General features: G+C 38.7%; 1 protein-coding gene across 3 annotated transcripts in view; it reads right to left on the reverse strand.

Moving 5' to 3' along the window:
- Positions 1-19,547, reverse strand: part of SLC25A13 (solute carrier family 25 member 13) — a 167,134-nt gene that overhangs the window by 139,514 nt on the left and 8,073 nt on the right. For all 3 annotated transcript variants that reach the window (XM_036230375.1, XM_036230374.1, XM_036230377.1), the window contains exon 2: positions 6,772-6,825. In XM_036230375.1, the coding sequence (XP_036086268.1) occupies positions 6,772-6,825 (54 nt within the window). The remainder of the gene's footprint in view (positions 1-6,771; positions 6,826-19,547) is intronic.

Here is a 19,547-nt window from a genome sequence, read left to right on the forward strand (position 1 = left end):
GCTGAGAAACGACCTGGGAATCACATGATTTCCTAACAGAGCAGGAAAGAGTTTCTTGATCCCGGAAACAGAACAGTGGTTTAGGGGGACAGAAGTGGACTGGAGGCGAGGACCATGAGCTATACAAAGAACAGAGGTGAGTGACAGGAACCACACTGGTGGCCACTGTGATGGGGGAACACAATGAAATGAGGTACGATAATAGCGTCTCCACTCCATCTATAACCCCAAGGTTAGGCCTGATTTAAATTTTTTTAAAAAGTTACTTGTTATTTCTACATTTTAATTCCAATGAAGGATAAGCTCTTGCTTAAATACTCAGTAACAAGCTTTGGAGTCCCTCGGGCCAGGCCGCCCAGAGATCTCCTTCTGCCTCTTACCACCTGTATGACCTCAGGTAAATAACTAATGCTTTCTGGGCCTCTGGCTCCTTACCTATAAAACACAGATAACAACATTACCTGCTTCATACCGTTGATCCTAGAAATAAAGTAATAATCATGTAATAATCTTAGCACAACATCCTACATACAGTAAGCAATTTATAAATTTCTATATTACTAGTTTTATTTAACATTCTTTTAGTATAATACAGAAGAAAAGCTCAAAGATGGCCCACTAATCCCATTCTTTAGTTAGTAATGAATTCAGCTTTTAGAAAATGTAAAATAATCATATTTTGATTTTCCTAACTGAAGCAAAAACAAGACTGAAATATAAAGGAAATGACACTAATTATAGCAACACTGTGATTTAGAATTACACCTATGTTTGCTTATAGTAGTAAAGAATTAGCTTAAAAACAAATTTAACTCTTCTCCAGTAGAGTTGGATTATTTCCAGATTGGAGTAGTTTTAAATAAAGCTAAGGTAACCAGCCTTGTATATAACATTTGTCCAAATTCCTGGCAATTTTTGAAGGCTAGACTCCTGGAAAAGAAATTGTTGAGTCAAAGGAGAGGAACTTTAAGGCTCTTGATACTTATTATCACACTGCTCTCCAGAAAAGATTGTACCAATTACACTCCCCCCAACAGTGTGCGAACATGCCCTTTCCCCACCTTGTCTATCGTATTTGTTGCGAATATTTTTCCAGTTTGATATTTTTATATAATTGAGTCTGTAGGTTTTTTCTCCTTTGCAATTTTTTCCATTATTTCTAACTTTAGAAACTAGACCTTCCTCATCTCAAGACTAAATATTCACTCATATATTCTCTTAGTTTTTTTTTTTAAGTAGGATTATCTTTAACCTTTAAGTTTCAATACACCGGTACTTTGTTTCTGTATGTGACTGGAGGTAAGGATCCTTTGACTTTCGTTTTTTCCATTTAATCTCTTGGTTGTCCAGGACCACACCTTACAGCTACCACATCTTTAAAATGTTAGTTAGTCTTCCTTTGGGAATAGATTTTACAAGTGACCTCAAGCCCCTCTCCTTTACAATTTTTAGATGTTTTAATATGGCTAAACACATACTTACAACATAGGAAGGCTTTTAGGATTCCATGCATAACCCAGTATAATACTAATCGTGATGGTTAATTTTATGTGTCAACCTGACTGGCCAAGAGGTGCCCAGATGAAGCACTGTTTCTGGGTGTACCTGTGAAACTGTTTCTTGATGAGATTTGCATTTGAATACGTGGACTCAGTAAAGTAGATCGCCGTCCCCAGTGTTGGATGGTATCATCTAACCCCTTGAGGGCCTAACAAAACAAAGGGTAGGGGAAGAAGAAGCCACCCGCTTTATTCCTGCCCCACTACTTAAGCTGTGATACAGCTTCTCTGGCTCCAGGACTGAGAAGTACACCATCAGTTTCCCTGGTTCTCAGGCCTTCAGACTTGGACTAAATTGCACCACAAGTTTTCCCGGGTCTCCAGTTTGTAGACATCAGGAGACATTTCTGCCTCTGTAATGGATGGTGTGAGCCAATTCCTCATAATAAATCTAGATGGATGCATAGATGGATGGACACAGCTAGAGAGAAAGAGATCACCTACTGGGATCACAAGTGACTTCTCTTTATATGCATCTGCTTTAAAGATTTTTATCAATATGAACTGTTTTGTCATAAGAACAACGTTTTCCAAAAAAGGAATTATCTATTTTACCAATTTTTCCTACAAAAAAAATTTAAGAATATATATGCTTCTACTGACAATAATTATAAAAATCCAAATGTAGTAGTAACAAATATTACTACTACAATTTGTAATATGGACTATTTCTCTTGTCCAGTTCCTTTACCCAGTCTTCCTATCTCCAACATCTACAGGCATTCGGCTACTTCCAGCTTTAGACTTCTAAGCAGTGCATATCACCTCCTTTGCTCTCCCTTGAGCTAACTGTTTTCTCCTCAATTTCCCCATTCTTATTACCACTCGGGATATATATTCAGTGGTCATGTTTACCTCCTATTCTCTCTCATCCATAATATAAGATCAGTCATTTCATCTAATAGTTCTTCAAAATGTTGTTAACTTGCCCATTCTCCATTCCCCCTGCTGTCACAACCCTAATCAAGTTATTAGGGCCCACACCAGGATAACACCCAAAGCTGCCTAACTCATGCCCTTGCTGCACCAATCAAGTTTCAAACCCGTCCTCCACGTTTCACTGGATTACTCAGAAAATCTTCGGTGTCTTCCTACTATTTAGCAGAAATGCCAAACTCCTAATTATCCTTCTAATTTTGTCACTGACACCCTGTAATACTTGGCAGACTCCTTGGCACAGAACTGAATTTAAATAAACATTATTTGAAGAATGAGCAAAAATCCCTCAACCTAAAGAAGCTGTCTGCTCCTAAAACCATGTCCAGGTTCATTCAAATGTGTTCTTCCCCAGACTGCCTAGGCTGGCCTAAGCTGCCCTCCCTCATGCCTCTCCAGCTCCCATTCATCCTCAAGTCTCCTCTAATTCCCTAAGGAGCCTTCTCTGACCACTCACCACCATGGAGACCACTCCCTCCTTCCATTTCCTATGGCATGAGCTTTCACCACACAGGGGAGCCTTGAGTATGCTGACTTAGATGCTTTTTTACCTGCTGCCTGCCTGTAAACCTGGTCTCCTGTATAAAATCTGAACTCCTATAAGAGAGGGTCAACTGCTTATACCTACTTTGCAAATCTCGCTCACCATAAAGTTTCATGGTGTTATACAGTTTAAGCACTCAATGCACATCTCTAAATTATCATGAAGCAGTATCAAGTGTTAGGGAGAAAAAAAAAAAACACATCAAGCAAAACTGACCACACCAACACATCAACTTCCACATCCAAACAAAACATTAGCCACCACTTATCTCAAGAACAGCTTGAGCAATAAAGTTCAAACGGCTTAGGCAAGACACGTCTTACACCAAGTTCCACCCCACCACCAGAACCCAAGACCTTGTGCTCCAGGCTACCCAACACACCCAGCCCGCTTACAGCGTTTTGCTTTGTACATGCTATTCCTTTGCCTTGAGTGTCCTCCTTTGCCCCGCGACTTCTTCTACTTTCTCCATTTGATCACTACCTACTCATCTTCAAGCGCAGCTCGAATAGCCCCATTTATCTGTAACTTAGTGACCTTCTCTAGGAAGATGTAATTAGCCTCACATTATCTTCCTGCTAATTAATGCTATATATTGCTTATCAATCATTACTATAGCTTTTTCTTGCTTAACACTTAAACACACAAAGTGAGATAGTTAAGGGCAAGAGCCATGATTTATCCAACAACAAACACTACACATACTAATATAGGAAATAACTTCGAAAAAGAAAAAAAATGGTGGAATTTAACTCAAAAACATAAAATAAGCCAGAACTGGGCTAATTTTAGTCCTCTAGAAGCCCTTTTTTCTTTATCTATCTCAGCTCTACTGTCTCTCCTTCTCCACAGCTGCCAAATTCCCTGTTACAAGCACATCTGGTCCAAAGAGTACAATGAAGCTCCTCTCCACTTCCCCCAAGCTACAGAAGAAGCCTCTAACTAGTTCAGCAGACAGAAGGCTGGGATATTCATTAGGAAGAAAAGTCAGGAAAAAGTCACAGAAAATCAGCAAAGTAGTCAGGTTTATACAGTGCTTAAGGCTCATCGTACTTAACTGCAAAGCCCAGCCACAGCGCAGACGCACCTGGCACAGTCCCCACGGCGCCTCGCTCCTGCTCTTCCTCTGCCACACGCTGTCTGCGGTGGATGGTAAACAAGAGAGGCTCAGCGTGCTGAGCCAAGGATTTCTGCTGGTACCGCACTATCCAGGCCCGATGAGATCACGCGAATCTCTGCCAGATCCACAATCCCTCCCAGAAACTGCTGATTGCCGTTTTCTTCAGGGGCAGTTCCCCCTACATCGTCCCCTCCGACCCTAATGACAGAACTCTTGTGTAGTCATGCAGTCTTAGCCACCCCAAGGGATGACAGCAGCACTTCCCTATCTGGTCCGATTCCACTTCAGCCCACAGGCCTGCTCACACAGAAACCCCACAGGTGGCGCTCCTGAACTCTGCAAGGAATTCCTACCCTCCCTGGGTCTCCCTGACCAATCTGATTTGTCTCCAGTATAGATATGCCTGCTATTGGGATATGGCAGCTGGGGAAGACACTTTGTTCCAAAACAGGATATTTACCTGGCCTTGCCAGCTGTCACATGACCTCGAAAGGTGGACATAGCTTTTACCTGAAGCGTTTCCACTGGATCATGCCAAAAGACCAATAAGTGTCCAGGATGGACCACCTATTAAGACACTTTAAGTTGTTCCTCTTTCCCATCAAAAGGATGCCTGCAGCTACTGCTGGTTTAGAAAACAGAAACATGTAACCGACAGGCCTGAATTCAAAGAATGATTATGACTTTGGAAGCTCAAGTTAATGAATTTTATACATTTCTCTAGGCTCTCTGGCACGGATTATGTGCTCTTCTGCAAGCAGTCTCATAGAATTACATCACGAGTTCTACAATACAGACCTTAAATACTCAGACAACAAATGTCTATTGTTTCCTCATACACACCTCATTCCAGCCCTGGTGGGCCCAAAAAGTACAGCAATAGACACTAGTCTAGGTGAGAAACAAAACTTGTATTTTCTGGACCTTCATTATTCAAAATCCTTTTCCACCTTAGGACCTCAGAATATTGCACTGTCCTTTCTGGGCCAAATACAAATTTATAAAAGAATTCTGCTTTCGTATATATAATCCAAACCTCTTTACAAATTTATCTTTTCCTCCCTGCAAAACTGCTCATATTTTTAACCATTTTCTCTTGGAGTCTTTGTCTCTATTGTGTTTTAATTAATTATTTTTAAGCATATATGAACCAATAGCTAATGCAAATCATTTAATCTTCACAATTTTTGTAACTTATGAAAATGTTCAATAAAATACCAAGTAGAAATGATAGTACAATAAACCCAATACTCCATTTCCCAATTTCAAAAATTATCATCATACTGCCCATTCATTTTTCCTATCCCACCAAAACTCGATTTTTTAAAAGCAAATCCCGGACATCATAATCTCATCTGGAAACACTTTAGTGTGTATCTCTAAGAAAAAGGTCCTTTTTAGTTCCCATAATCATAACACTATTACCCAGCCTAAAAGTCAATTAATAACAACTACTTAGTATCAAAAAATTGTCAGTGTTCAAATTCCGATTTCTCCATTTTTTAAAAATAGTAACACATTTTGGTGAGAAAAGTGATGCTCAGAGAATTATTAATTTTCTAAGTTATATGTTCAGTACACAGAACATCAAGTTTCATTTGAAGCCTTGTTCTTCTTTATGTATAGCACAGTTGCCTTTTTGTCATGTTGAGAAAAGGCTCACATCAGGAAATCAAATATATGGTGACGGAAAGAAATTTAACTTTGGGTAGTGAACACGCAATGTAATATACATATGACGTGTTATTGAATTGAAACCTATATAATTTTATTAACCAATGCCACCCCAATAAATTTTTAAAAATTTAGAAAGTACAAATATACCAAAACAATTTCAATAAAAATGCTGTAATTTTTCTGAACAGAAAAAGGCCCACTTATATACTTTTTAAATTATCTTTCCAAAAGTGGCCTTTTCTTTTTTGAGTACTTGGATTCCACTTGAGTAACAGTAAAGGTGGTTGAGGGTTTGGAACCTGAGGTAGACTTTTGTTAGAGTATCAATCATTCACTGCTCAATATCACAAAGTAGGTAAAAGTATAAGAAACTAAGAAAAAAAAAAAACCCGTATGGTGTCTGTTGTGATCTCATCTCTATTATTACTCATCCTGAGGTCTCTACATCAGGCACCACAGTTGTAATAAAACAGGATGATGACAATGATGACGATGGCGACAATAATGACGAGCTTCTCCCCAAGAGAGAGCCAGACAGCCCCCTCTGGGTGAACGAAGGATTACTGAAACATTTATGAATAGCTTTAAACTTCTTAGGAGAACAAACATTGCCATCAAACTGCACAAGTCAATCCCGGAAAGGTAAATGGGCTGGGATACTAAATCTATCAGAAACTCATTTTCATTACTTGACACCGTATGAGATAAAAGAAACTAAAATGTAAGCTGTGTTGCAATCACCATACCTACGAGTTTCTGGTACATTTTTTAAAAAATAGATATAATTGTAAAGGATCTCTATCATAAGTCTTAAGTAAAGATACTTTTGAGGATTTTTAAAAAATATAACAATAAAAGAGCTGCTTGAAAATAATCTTTAAAAGTTACAGAACACAAATCAAACAAGGAAACAAAATAGATTCCTTTATACTGACCTTCAAAAATATTGTTCTAAGCTCAGCTGGATCTGCTCTCTTGGTTAAAGCCACCTATAAATAAACATAAAAGTGTTTATATTATTAAAACAAAGCTGAGAAATCAAGCTAGAGACTAAAAGAAAATAAACTCCAGGTTAGAAATTAGTGGATTTCATTTTTGTACTTAAAGCACCAAATTTCCCCAGTCCATAAACTACCCCTGGATTATTAATTAGCCTCCTTATGTGGCTTCTAGAATGTTAACATTCTGGGTAAGGAACCAGCAAAGCTCCTAATGTGTAGTGTTTAATGTATATCTTTTTTTGCTTTTTCTTTTTTTTCAAAAAGAATGAGAAAAAAGAAAAAATGTCAAAACAAATTTGTAACAATCTGGTATTTTAAAACTATGCTCCAGAGTGACCCATACCTTTTCATAAGGGAATGTTAAATATTAAAGCACAATTTATTTAAATAGGCAAGAGAACATAGTTCCTAAAGTAGTTAGTGAATAAAGCAAATCATATGAACAAACAGAAGGGAATTACTTCCCACAGTTTCCATATTCACGAACAGGCGTGAATGCCTCACTATCTGAGCATGTCCAGCAAAGTCTCCTCCTCTCCACAATTTTTAATTTAAGAAATCAGAAATCTCCAAAGGTACGATGATTATTCTCCATATTCTAGAAATACAAGGGGCTATGGTTACCTTTCAAGAGCAAAATTTGACAGATTAGCTCAGAATAGGTGTTGTGCTTAATTCTCCAGCCCACAAAGTCCAAAAACATCATTGGGAAAAAAGCAAGACAAACTTGAGCATGGCTGCCCCAGGCCAACACAAAAGAGTCCTTATGTGGAACCAAACAGTGGGCTTATTCAGTGTCCCATCACCCAATCCTGCTGGCAAAACTGTCATAAGACTGAATATTCACCAAGCACCGTGTCACCCCATGATATAGCCAAGGAGGGGTTCCTGGAAATACCCCAATACTGGAGCCATGTCGCTATCCATGAGGAGATTTATGCAAATTGTTCTAAATCCCTTCTGTGTGTTTGCAAAGGCTCTTCTGAGATCTTTGGACAATGGGTTCTCTGTCTCTAAATATATAACTGCCTAAACTCCTTTGCCCACCACTGTCAGGAATAATTTTATTAACTAATCATTGGAATGGGAGAGGTACTCTTTCGAAATCACTTGGTTGGTCACCTTGTTTCCAAAAGCAAGACTGATAACTCTTTTAATTTCAGCTGAGTACTTGTGACCACAAGTGCTATATTTATCCATAAGAATCTGTGACCTTTTAAAAATCCTGAATTAGTTAGTGTTCTTTGCTGTTAAATTAAGGAGGGTAAAAAAATAGACTGTTAACCAACTTAAGATTGATGATAGTGCTGACTTGAAGGCTGCAGAAGATTCCTTCCTTTCAGATCTATGTTCTGAGAGATGGAGTAGGACAAACATTACTGGAGATGCGACAGCAAAAAATGCCTCTACCCTCTTCTTTTAGTAGCAGAGAAATTCCGAGTTCCACATCTCAAGACAGTCCATAAGTAAGCAGCCTTTTTTGAAAGGCATATGGTGACCCTCAGTATTTAGTTGGGTTTCCAATTAAAAGCAAAGTTAAGTTTCCACAAAGTGAACTATTGTTGCTCCATCTGAATATCACATCCTTTAAAATCTAATTAGTTCACTATGCCGTACACTTCATAAAGCCTTCCCTGGGTCATGCTTTCACAGTGAATTTCTTCTTCCCTAAATTCCCACAGCTTTCTTCTACTTATTTATCCCAAAATGCACATTCAGTGCTCACCACCAGGACTATATCTTGGTGAGAGAGAAGAAACAAACCTTTCACTTTGTAACTCTCCCAGGGTCTCCGGCAGAGGAGAAAACAATACAAAGAGTGACCAAACACTTAAGTCATGTCAATCAATTATGTATAGAACATGTTATGTTTTTGAAGCATGACTATCCCCTCACTGGATCCTCGCAGCAAATCTGCGATACAGAGCATATTATTGTCCCTATTTTACCGAGGGGAAACCAAAGTAGATTAAGCACCAGTTTGTACCGACATTTCTAAGTGTTTGAGATCAGATCCTAAATTGTCCATCTTTTACTGTGCAGGTCTTTCTACTGAACCACATTTCCGGCAGCTTTAAACTGACCATCACTTGTGTTAACCACTGACATAATATAATACATGCCTAGAAATGAAGAATCTCCCAATTTCTCCTCTCACCAACAGTTTGTAGTATTCAACCAGTGCTGTGCTGAAGAACATGGCTTTAGTATCACACTACCCTTGATTGGGAGACAGGCCTGACCTCCAAACTCATTAGCTATGTGACCTTGAGCTACTCGCCTGACTTCTTGGCCTCATTTTCCTAATCTATAAAACAGAAGTCCCTGATGGTTGGAGGAGTGATAGGAGACAGTTACATAAAGTGCTTAGCACCAAAAACACCCCAACAGTTAAAGTACTCAATAAATGGTATATATTATTTGTATCATTTATTCAAAAGTGTTTACTATGCTAACTCTTAAAAATATTTAAACGATGAGCAATGTGGCTCGTAACTTGAGATGGGAGAAATCAAGGTCTTCAAAAACATTTGCCAAAATCCTACACAAACACTGAAATCTTCCTAACTCATCATTCTCTCCGCTACCCAGCCCCACACAATGCTACTTCTTGAAAACAAACCCAAAGTTCCAGGTATAGCACATGATCAGTGATCACTATGAATTCCCAAGGTCCACTGAAATGTGTATTAGGTCCTGGGCACATTCTACTACCAGGCAGGTGACTGTGGTTCAACAGGCGATAGATTCAGAAAAACTGCTACAAGCCTCCGGGGCCTCACCTCTGCACTAATTCCACCTACTTTCCAATGCTCTGTGGCTATTCAGAATTTCCACTTCTTCTTCCACCTCCCATTCTTCTTGTTTGGGTATCATCTGCAGTGAAGAACACTTACACAGCTTCACCGAAGACAACAAAAAGTTATAGCTAAAAGTGTCAGGGTTCTGAAGGTGCACTGAGATGGATGCTACCTGGTGACAAAACCAATACCCAAGAAGTTCTCTGAGCTGGAAAATGCAGAAATGCAGCCTCCCTTCTCAAATCGGAACAGCTCCTCGGCATGCACACTGTGCATCATCTGACAAGCCTTAGTTCATTGGGCTTTAAAAGATTCATCAAACTTTAGACTATTTTCAGAAGGCTGATTTTCATTGTTACATAAATGGATTCTGTCATATACATAGCATTTAAATGCTTACATCTACCATTTTTATAATCTAATTGCCTGATTTTATCATTACTCCTCTGAATTTGCGTTTATAAGAATAAATTCCACTCTTAAAACAAAATTTTTATATCAGGAGTTTCGAAAAAAGTAACTGGTTTTCATATATAGATCACCAAGAAGGAAAAGGGTTCTTGGCAGATGATTATGAAATACTACTATTTGCTACTTAAATTAACAGAGAATTTTATACTCAAGCAGGTTAACATTCACATCAAGTTTAAGGGAGAAAGGGGAGGATTAGACTAGGAAAAGTTATGCATTATATATTTGTTCAACAAATTAAAAGAAGTTTATTTTTATTAAACTTTAGTATGGAAATTTCAGGTCAATTCCATGAATCTACATTCCACAGGGCAAAATTTGAGGATCAATGAATATGTAAAATTTTTGACAAGACAAACATTAGATACAATAGCTTAAATAGGTTATCAGTAGCATTTGCAGAACATAAATGCCAGCTAGGTACATCCCAGATATATTAAAAAAACAGCCAACAATAACATAACTTCAATGACTGGTTTTAAAAAGGGGGTAGTAGGAAGCATGGCATGGAAAACCAGAAAGATATCTTTGAGGACAAATAAATTCACTCATTTTAGTATGAGTTACAGAAGCCAAAAGAAGGCAGATACTAGGAAAAGTTTTTCCACATGTTGGAGTATTTTTAAGACTGGCTTTCTTACACTGATATCAAGCTGCAGTTGTAGGCTCATTAACACATCACAACAGTACAGCATTGTGGACTCAAAAGAGTTGATTAGGTCTAACAGCAGTTGGGAAGAACCTAAGAAAGCCTACATGAAATATGGGAAACTGATTTGAAGAAGAAAATGTAAAGAAAAGCAAAGCTATCATTTTACACTGGTAATCTCCAGTGACACAACACCACGACCTCCTTGAAGGTATCTGAGTCCTCCATATCCCCCGGTCTGACAAATAACAGAAACTAAGTAGAGGCCCCCAAAATGTTAATTAAAGAACATCTTCCAGGTGGGTAGAAATTAGATCTTTACAATGAAAACAGGTAGCTCCCTTTAGACCAGTGGTTCTCCAAGTGTGGTCACTGGGCAATCAGCATCACCTGGGAACTTTTAGAAATGCAAAATTTCACACCAGACCCCAGACCTACCAAATCCAGAACCCTGGGGGTGGGGCCCAGCAGTCTGCGGTCTGACAAGTCCTCCAGATGATCCTGTGCTGTTAAAACTTAAGAACTGCAGCTTCAGCTAATGTCCAATTCTGTCTGATTAGGACCAAGGTTTTAAGCTCCAGTTGCACATTCAGGTCACCTAAAGAGCTTTTAATTTTTATCTATATATATATATATATGCCTTACTGATAAGTTATACACCTGAAACTTACTAGATTTCATTCACCAATGTCACCATAATATAATTAATTAATTAAAAATAAAAACGTTTTATCAATGCCCAAGCCCTGCCAAAGGCTAGTCAAATTAGAACTCCTGAAATGGGTATCTTTAAAGCTCCCCTGTGAGATTACAATGTTTGGCTGGGCTGAGAACCACTGGATTAGTAGAATCCAAGGTCCCAACCTCAGCTTCCTACTTCACCCACTGTATAATAACAGCCTTCACTCAGCAGTACTTCCTCTATAACCCTCCCAAACCTGAAAGGTCTGAAAGCTGAGACAAGCACAGGCTTATACTTAAAATTTTACAGGCATGAAGCAATTATTTACCTCGGATATGAAATAAAAACCAGAAGAGACAGCTCATCAAAAGCAGACTCCTCTGTGTGTGTGGGAGGGGGTGGAGGAAGATGTGCATGTACACACAGGCAGCCATGCAGTGACAAGCAGAAAACAAATGTGGAGAGAGAAATATCCCTACATGGTCTTTTGTACCTGAGGATATAAGTGTAGTACATGGACCAGAATCCCAATGTAAAGTACTATTGGGTGTAACCTAATAACTTAAAAGCTTGGATCCACCTTCTTCCCATGTACTGTAAAGACTACAAAATTAAAACTACATTACCCAGACTCTCTTGCAGCTATGTGATCTAGGTGCTATCACATAAAGATGAGTGAGAACTGGAAGGCAAAGGCTTGGAAGACAATGATTTGGAAACTAGGAACCATGTTTCTGCTCTTTCTGCCAGCAAGCACCGCCGCTGGAAGTGTCTGATTCTCCAATGGCAACCTGCTGCCCATGTCAATGACAGCATGGTTCTGAAACACTCCCCATTTGGCAGGTGATTTCATGACTGCACAAGAGGCAACAACAGCTCCCTTGGTGGCCTGCTCTGCTGTGAGGCTCTGGAACTCATTCCTGAGAGCGCAACCTGACATCTGTTTCTTCACCTTCCCAACAAATCCCGTAAGCTATTTAATACCCTGTAATAAATCTCCCTCTGCTTAAACTAGCTAGAATGCATTTTGTTCTCTGCAAGTGAACCTTGACTGATACAATCAGTAATTGCAAAAGAAAGTTTGGAATTCCCCCAAACCACAGAGTTACTACAAACTTGAGAAGAAGAAAGAGGCATCTTATCAAATTTAAGAAAAATTTTTTATTGAATTCACTGGGTCACTCATTCCTCATCCTACAGTTTCCCTAAGTTCTAATAAATGAAGAGCAGTCATTACAAAAAAAGTTACTGAAATATAAATTAGTACATAGACAAGATGCCATGTTAAGCATTCTTCGAACCACAACATTTTTGTGTAATCCACCCCCAAAAGTTCATATCACTCAACAGTTGACATATAAAGCACCAGACATCATAAATGTTAACCCACTGGGTAATTACACAAGCAGGTCATTTCAGGGCCGCCAAGATGCTTATCAGAAGGATTCAGTAGGTTGTGAAATGTGTTGGATTTAACTCTATGCTGTGTCGACAAATATTAAACTATAAGACCATCATCATTAAAATTTTGATATTAAGGAGAGTATAATGGTTAAGAAATAAATGGCAGTATTTTAGCTGTGAGTTTATTATGCCAAAAAAGCTTAAACATACTAATTTTAGACTTTATTATTATTGTTATTAAGCTAAAGCTAACATGCCAGTAAATGCTCCCAAGAGCAATAATTTGACAAGAGATAGTATAAGTCTCTCTGAAATAGACATTTTTTTCTGTTTATATTTTTAACTCTTTAAAGAGATAGTAGAAGATGCTTGTTCACCCTGACATAGGTAGAAATCATCAGCTTTAAAAATTCGGGTCTCATTGTGCTAACTTGGTGACCTTGGGCGAGTCAGTTAACATCTCTGAATTTTACCTTTCTCAACTATAAAATGAGAAAAATGGCAAATCTACTTATTTATTTCATAGTTATCTTAAGCACAAATTAGATTGAAGAAAAACTACCCCGTGAATACTAAAATGATAGATAATGTTAATAGTGATTATTAGCTATCTTAAAAAAATATAAACTGAGAAGTACATGACATACGAGTACATGATATTTCTAATCCCAAATATGAATGGGGTGAAGAGGTCCAGCATGTATTCAACTTAGAAATAGGCAACAAAAGATGACAGGCTAAGAAAAAAGACAGCTTATTAAAATTCTATTGGATGACCACAGTCTTGTTAGAAAGGCTGGAGAATCAACTTGAGGCCATGGCTCTGTCAAAGATACCTGAAACTATCCCAGAATCACTTGGTGAGAAATCTACCTCAGATCCCATAACAGACGCAGGTTGCCTGGGCTCCCTGTTAGGTTAGCTGCCATGGAAATTTCACACACGAGCTGCTTCTTCATGTTGCTTGCTTCCAAATCGAAGTCACACGTGAACATCTAAAGTCACAGGTGAACATCTAGATTGTGTGCTTGTGTCCTGGCTACGAGGACAGGTGGAAATTAATTCTGACTCAAACGTTCTGACAGGCAGGCTTTATAATTGGAGATTTTTTCCTGCACATTATAATGTGGGGAATTTTCTGCAATTTATAAAATTTACCATGAAATACCACTACACACCTGTCAGAATGGCCAAAATCTGGAACACTAACAATACCAAATGCTGGTGAGGAAGTGCAGGAACAGGAACTCTCGTTCACTGCTGGTGGGAATGTGGAATGGTACGGCCACTTTGGAAGACAGTTTGGCTGTTTCTTGCAAAACTGAACATAATCTTACCACACAATCCAGCATTCATACTTCCTAGTATTTACCCAAAGGAGCTGAAAACTTATGTCCATATAAAAACCTGCAAAAAGGTATTTATAGCTCCTTTATTCCTTGTAAAAGTTGGAACCAACCAAGATATCTTTCAGCCAGTGAATGCATAAACAAACTATGGTACCTCCAGTTTATTAGAATATTACTGACCCCTAAAAAGAAATGAACTATCAAGTCATGAAAAATACATGAAGAAAACTTAAATGCATATTACTAAGTGAAAGAAGCCACTCTGAAAGGGGTACCTGCAGTATGATTCCAACTACATGACATTCTGGAAAAGGCAAAAAAAAAAAAAAAAAAAAATCAGTGACTGCCAGGGGTTAGAGAGTAGGGAAGGAGAATAGCACAGAGGATTTTTAGAGCAGTGAAAATACTCAGTACAATAATATAATGGGCACATCATTATAAAATTTGTCCAAATGTACAACACCAAGAGCAAACTCTAATGTAAACCCTGGGCTTTGGGTAATACTGATGTGTCAATATAGGTTCATCAGTTATAACAAATGTATCACTCTGATGGGAGATGATGATTATGGGGAGGCCATCCATGTGTGTGAGCAGGTGGTATACGGGAAATCTCTGAACTTTCAATTTCACTGTGAACCTGAAACTGCTCAAAAATAGTCTATTAAAAAAACAAAAACAAAAAGATCATGGGTAGCCAGGACTATCAAGATGAACCTGATTATGTGCAGTCACTAGGCACACACCTGTATAAATCTCCCTTCTTTTAGAATCCGTGAAGCAGGCTGGATTCTCTTCCTTTATATCAGAGAAAACAGCAGACCAAACAGACTGATCTGCCCCAAGCCCATGGCCTTTTCCACAATGCAACCACCTAGGCAGTAAGGCTTTCTCAACCTTGGCTCTACTGACATTTTGCATCAGATCCTTCTTTGTTGCAGGTGCCTTGTAGGCTGTTTAGCAACATACCTGGACTCCACTCATTGGATGCCAGTAGCAAACCCCTCCCAGATGTGACAACCAAAAATGTCTCCAGACAGTACCACATACCCCCTGGGAACAAAACTGCCCCACCTCCAGTTGAGAACCACTACCAAGTGCCAGGAACTGAGGAGACAGTGAGTGCCTCACGGGGGCAATGACCCTGCCCTATGGTGGGAATGACACACTTATAAACAAGTAGTTCGTACAAAATGTATGATGCTATGTGCCAACACAAGCTAGAATGGTGGCAGAACTAAGATCACAATTCTGCTGAAGTTGGGAGTCACAGAGGCAGGCTTTGGAACTGGATCATTCATTATTAAGTATAGCAATTAACACTGACCAACTAACTTTTACTGGGCCCTTAACTCTATGCTAGGCAGAATGCTAACAGATTTACATCTGATCTTATTTAAACATCACCAAAACTATTTAAGGTGAAGAGACATTAATATCCTCATTCTTCAGATGAAGAACCTGAGGTATTTAACACACCTAGTCTTAAAAGAGTAGTAGTACATCATAAAGCCAAAAACAACCCTCGAGCCCAGTTCCTTTTGACACTAATTATAATACTTGGAGGATGTGCTAAAAATTTGGCAAAGACTTTAAACTATCCTTATGAATGGTGCTACTGGACAACATTGTAGCTGAAAGCAATTTAAAATAAAGTCTTTTTGATTTGGCATTGAAACATAAATGCTCATGGTTCAGTAGAAAGGAGATCTACCTAATGCAGAATATTATTCTCCAGTATTATATGCTGAACTCAGTCTCAATTTTTTTTAAACATCAAGGTTACAGTATAATTAGGAACCAGCTGCAATTGTAATTACTGCTCCCAATATAATTTGTTACATATTAGCAAGTGTCAAATTACCACTGCTCCTTAAATGAATAAAAATTGATTGTGCTGTTCAGAAGATTGGGATGTGTGTTCCTGATGGGGAACAAAGAAATATAAAAAGCATATGACATATTTATAAAGTGCTGAAAGGTTCTACTTAGGAGATCACAAGTTGCTGGAGCCCAGATAATGCCAATGAAAGTTAAAATGGCTTCTGAGAGAGAAGAGCTAACTTAATAAATGCAGAGGAAAGCAGCAAATCAAAAGGCAATAGAAAAGTTGCTTCCGCTAAATAATACCTTACCAGTTCACAATTCTGCTGTGCATCAATATTATATAACTAAGAATAGACAAGAACCCAGGAGGAAGCCAAAAGAGAAAGAACAGGAACCCTCTGCACAGCCAGGATCCTCATTCCAAAGACTGTGTACAATTTCACTCGAATGAGCTCTCCTCTGCCTCTCCCATGGGACCATGGACTTGTGACATGACTATGAGCAACTTCCCTGAATCCAAACAAACAGCCCACACTTCTACAAGCTTACTATGTCCCAGCTCAGAGCTTTACAAACATGAGCGCACTGACCATCCCAAAAGCCCCAGGGAGTAAGTACAATTATGCCCTGTTTATAGATGAGAAAACTGAGGTACAGAGAGGTTGAGTAACTTGCCTGGAGCCATAATCTGAACCCAGAGTCTATGATTTCAACCATATGTTAAACTGGCTTTCAGAGGAAAAGAGAGAGGGTATAAGATTGAGAAAGCAAAGGAGCCTAGAGATTAAAAGAAAATTAAGACACATCAATTAATTGCAATGCTTGGGCCTTATTTAGATGACAATTCGAATAACTATTTTTTTTAAATTATAAGGCAATAGGGGAAATGGGTAAAATATGTACAGAATAGATATTTGATCGTACTGAAAAATTACTGAAAAATTTTTAGGTTAATGATATTTTGGTTGTGCACATAAAAATGTCTTAAAGATACATACTAATATTATACACGTGATGATACAATGTTGGAGATTTGCTTTGAAAATATCTGAGGGATGGAAAGAGGAGATAAGGTATAGTATAAATGAAATGATGTTGACCATAAACTGATAACTGCTGAAACTAGCTACATAGGGACATGAGAGTTCATTATACTCTTCTATTTTTGCACATTATGGAAAATTTGCATAATGACAAGTTTCAAAAACGCTGCTATTCTTTCAAGGCCTAAGCCAAATAGCAGTTCTTCCAGGAAGATTTTCCAGATGTCCTCATAGAATGCTATCCGTACCTCTTCTACGGCGTCTGCAAGTGGACATTTAAATTCTTACTTTATTGCTAACCATTAATATGACCTCCTATTGTCTTGTGTGGGGGAGAAAGGGAGAGGGAAAGAGAGAACATGAGAATGCAGATTAAATGAAAGTAGCATAACTTGGGATAGAATCTAGGAGTACCTTGCTTCCCAGTGACTTGTAATCTTTCCACATTCACAGTGGCCCAGCTAACAGCTGAGCCCTAAAGAGAAGCTCCCTGGGCTTTCTGAACTAATCCGATCATATAAGAATCTGAACTAGCAGAGGGTCTGGGCTGAATTGGCAGCAGGTTACACTGGCCAATGATGTGGCACTCATGAAGATTCATGACCTCGTGCAGTTGAACAACAATAACAAAAATTAAAATGGTTCCCTACCTTTCATCTTATATCATAATAATTGCAGATAATCAGATTTAATCTTTAAAAAGAGAGAGACGTATATAAAGTACTAGAAAAACACAAGTGATTTCTTATGTAATATTAAGTGGGGAAGCTGTGTTTAAACATGACAGACAACTCAGAATCCATATAACACAGAGCCATAAAGGATTAATAAACAGATAATATAATTTTTTTTAATAGAAAATGCTTATGAACCAGATAAACATCAAACGACTGCAACAAAAATAATGTGTAACAGGACAGAGGGCCAAGGTTCTTACTCTTAGAGTGCTCTTAGAATCAATCAACGTGAAAAAGCAAATAAGCCAATAGAACACTGGGCAAAGGTCAAGACCAGGCTCTTCTCAAACTGCTAGTGGACACTAAAAATGGACCAACAGAAATCTCCAAGAGCCACTATAGAAAGAGAACCAGGAGCTAAGGTTTTACTTCTGGAACTGAGATGGAAGACAAAGAGAAAGTAGAATCTTCAAAAATTCGGTCAGCTTCAACCTGCAATAAAATGCTCACAAGGAATGAACACCCTGTCCAGTGGGCCTGGTAGAGTAAGATAAGAGACCTGATGCATCACCAACTTTCCCTTCAAGTCACCTGCACGATGACCCAGTTAGCAAGGTTTAAGAGACATACCAACCTAATGCCATGTGTGGACTATGTCTGAATCTTGATTAGAACATGCCAACTATAAAAGTTATAAACTTAGGACATGGGTTTGAACATCCTTACAGGTGTTTCTAGGAATGGGAAAAGAAAACTAAGCCCCCTTTTCTTAAAACTGAAGGGAAGAACTAAATAAATAAACAAAATCTGCTCACCAATGGAGAGAAATGTCAAGAAACACTCCTATCTCTGACAGCTCTAAGTTAAACAAACAGCCTCCTTTTTTTTCTATTACACTGTTGCCACAGCTTTATGGCAAGGAATTTAAAAGGTTGGGTAGTTCCTATTCAAAGCTGCTGCGAAGGACATGCGAAGGACATGTGTTCCACAATAGCTAGGGCTAGGAGGCGTTGGCCTGCTAAAGAGATTAAATTCCATGCCATAGGCAACGTGAAGCCACACTGTATAGCTAAGTTAATTGAAGAAGGCAGTGTGGCACAGTGGTTGCATGCAAGACCTCTAGAGCCAGGCTGCCTGTGTTCAAATCGCAGCTCTGCCACTTATAGGCTGTGTGACCTTGGAGAAGTTATTTCACCTCCCTGTGCCTCAAGAAACTTAATCACTCTGTACAGAGGAGTTTGCCCATTTGAACGATGGAGAAGATAACGACACTTACATACCACAAGATTGTTGTGAAGATTTACTTACTTAATAAAGTGTCTAAAACAGAGTCTGGCTCTTGTAAGCATTATATAAATGTAAGCTGCTGCTATTATTGCTATTTGTGTAGCCTCTCTGAGCCTTAAATGTCTTTGTCAAAAGAGATTATAACACTTTCCCTGCTGCCTTGTAGGTGGATTATGAAGATCAAGTAATAAAGCTTGGGTGTATACATTATCTGGCTATTTTAATCCCTGCGGACCATCAGTTATTGAAAACAAGTCCAATAACTTACCCATTTGGGGAAGCCCAGAGCTTAGTATAGGAGCTGGCAGATAGTTGGTATCAATAATACACTTTAATTTTTTTAAAACTGTTAAGCGCTCTACCTTGATCACAGTACCGCTATTAACGTGGGAATAAGAGCCAGTCTCAGAAGCTTCCTATGACAGTTCTGGGCAAAATGGAGAGGGCAGCGCAGTGAAGAGACCAAAGGCGAGACCAGCTTGGACGCCATGGCAATGCTGTAGATGAAAAGTGATGAGGA

This window comes from Rousettus aegyptiacus, unplaced genomic scaffold (assembly GCF_014176215.1).
Source record: "Rousettus aegyptiacus isolate mRouAeg1 unplaced genomic scaffold, mRouAeg1.p scaffold_m13_p_13, whole genome shotgun sequence".
Lineage (NCBI taxonomy): Eukaryota > Metazoa > Chordata > Mammalia > Chiroptera > Pteropodidae > Rousettus > Rousettus aegyptiacus.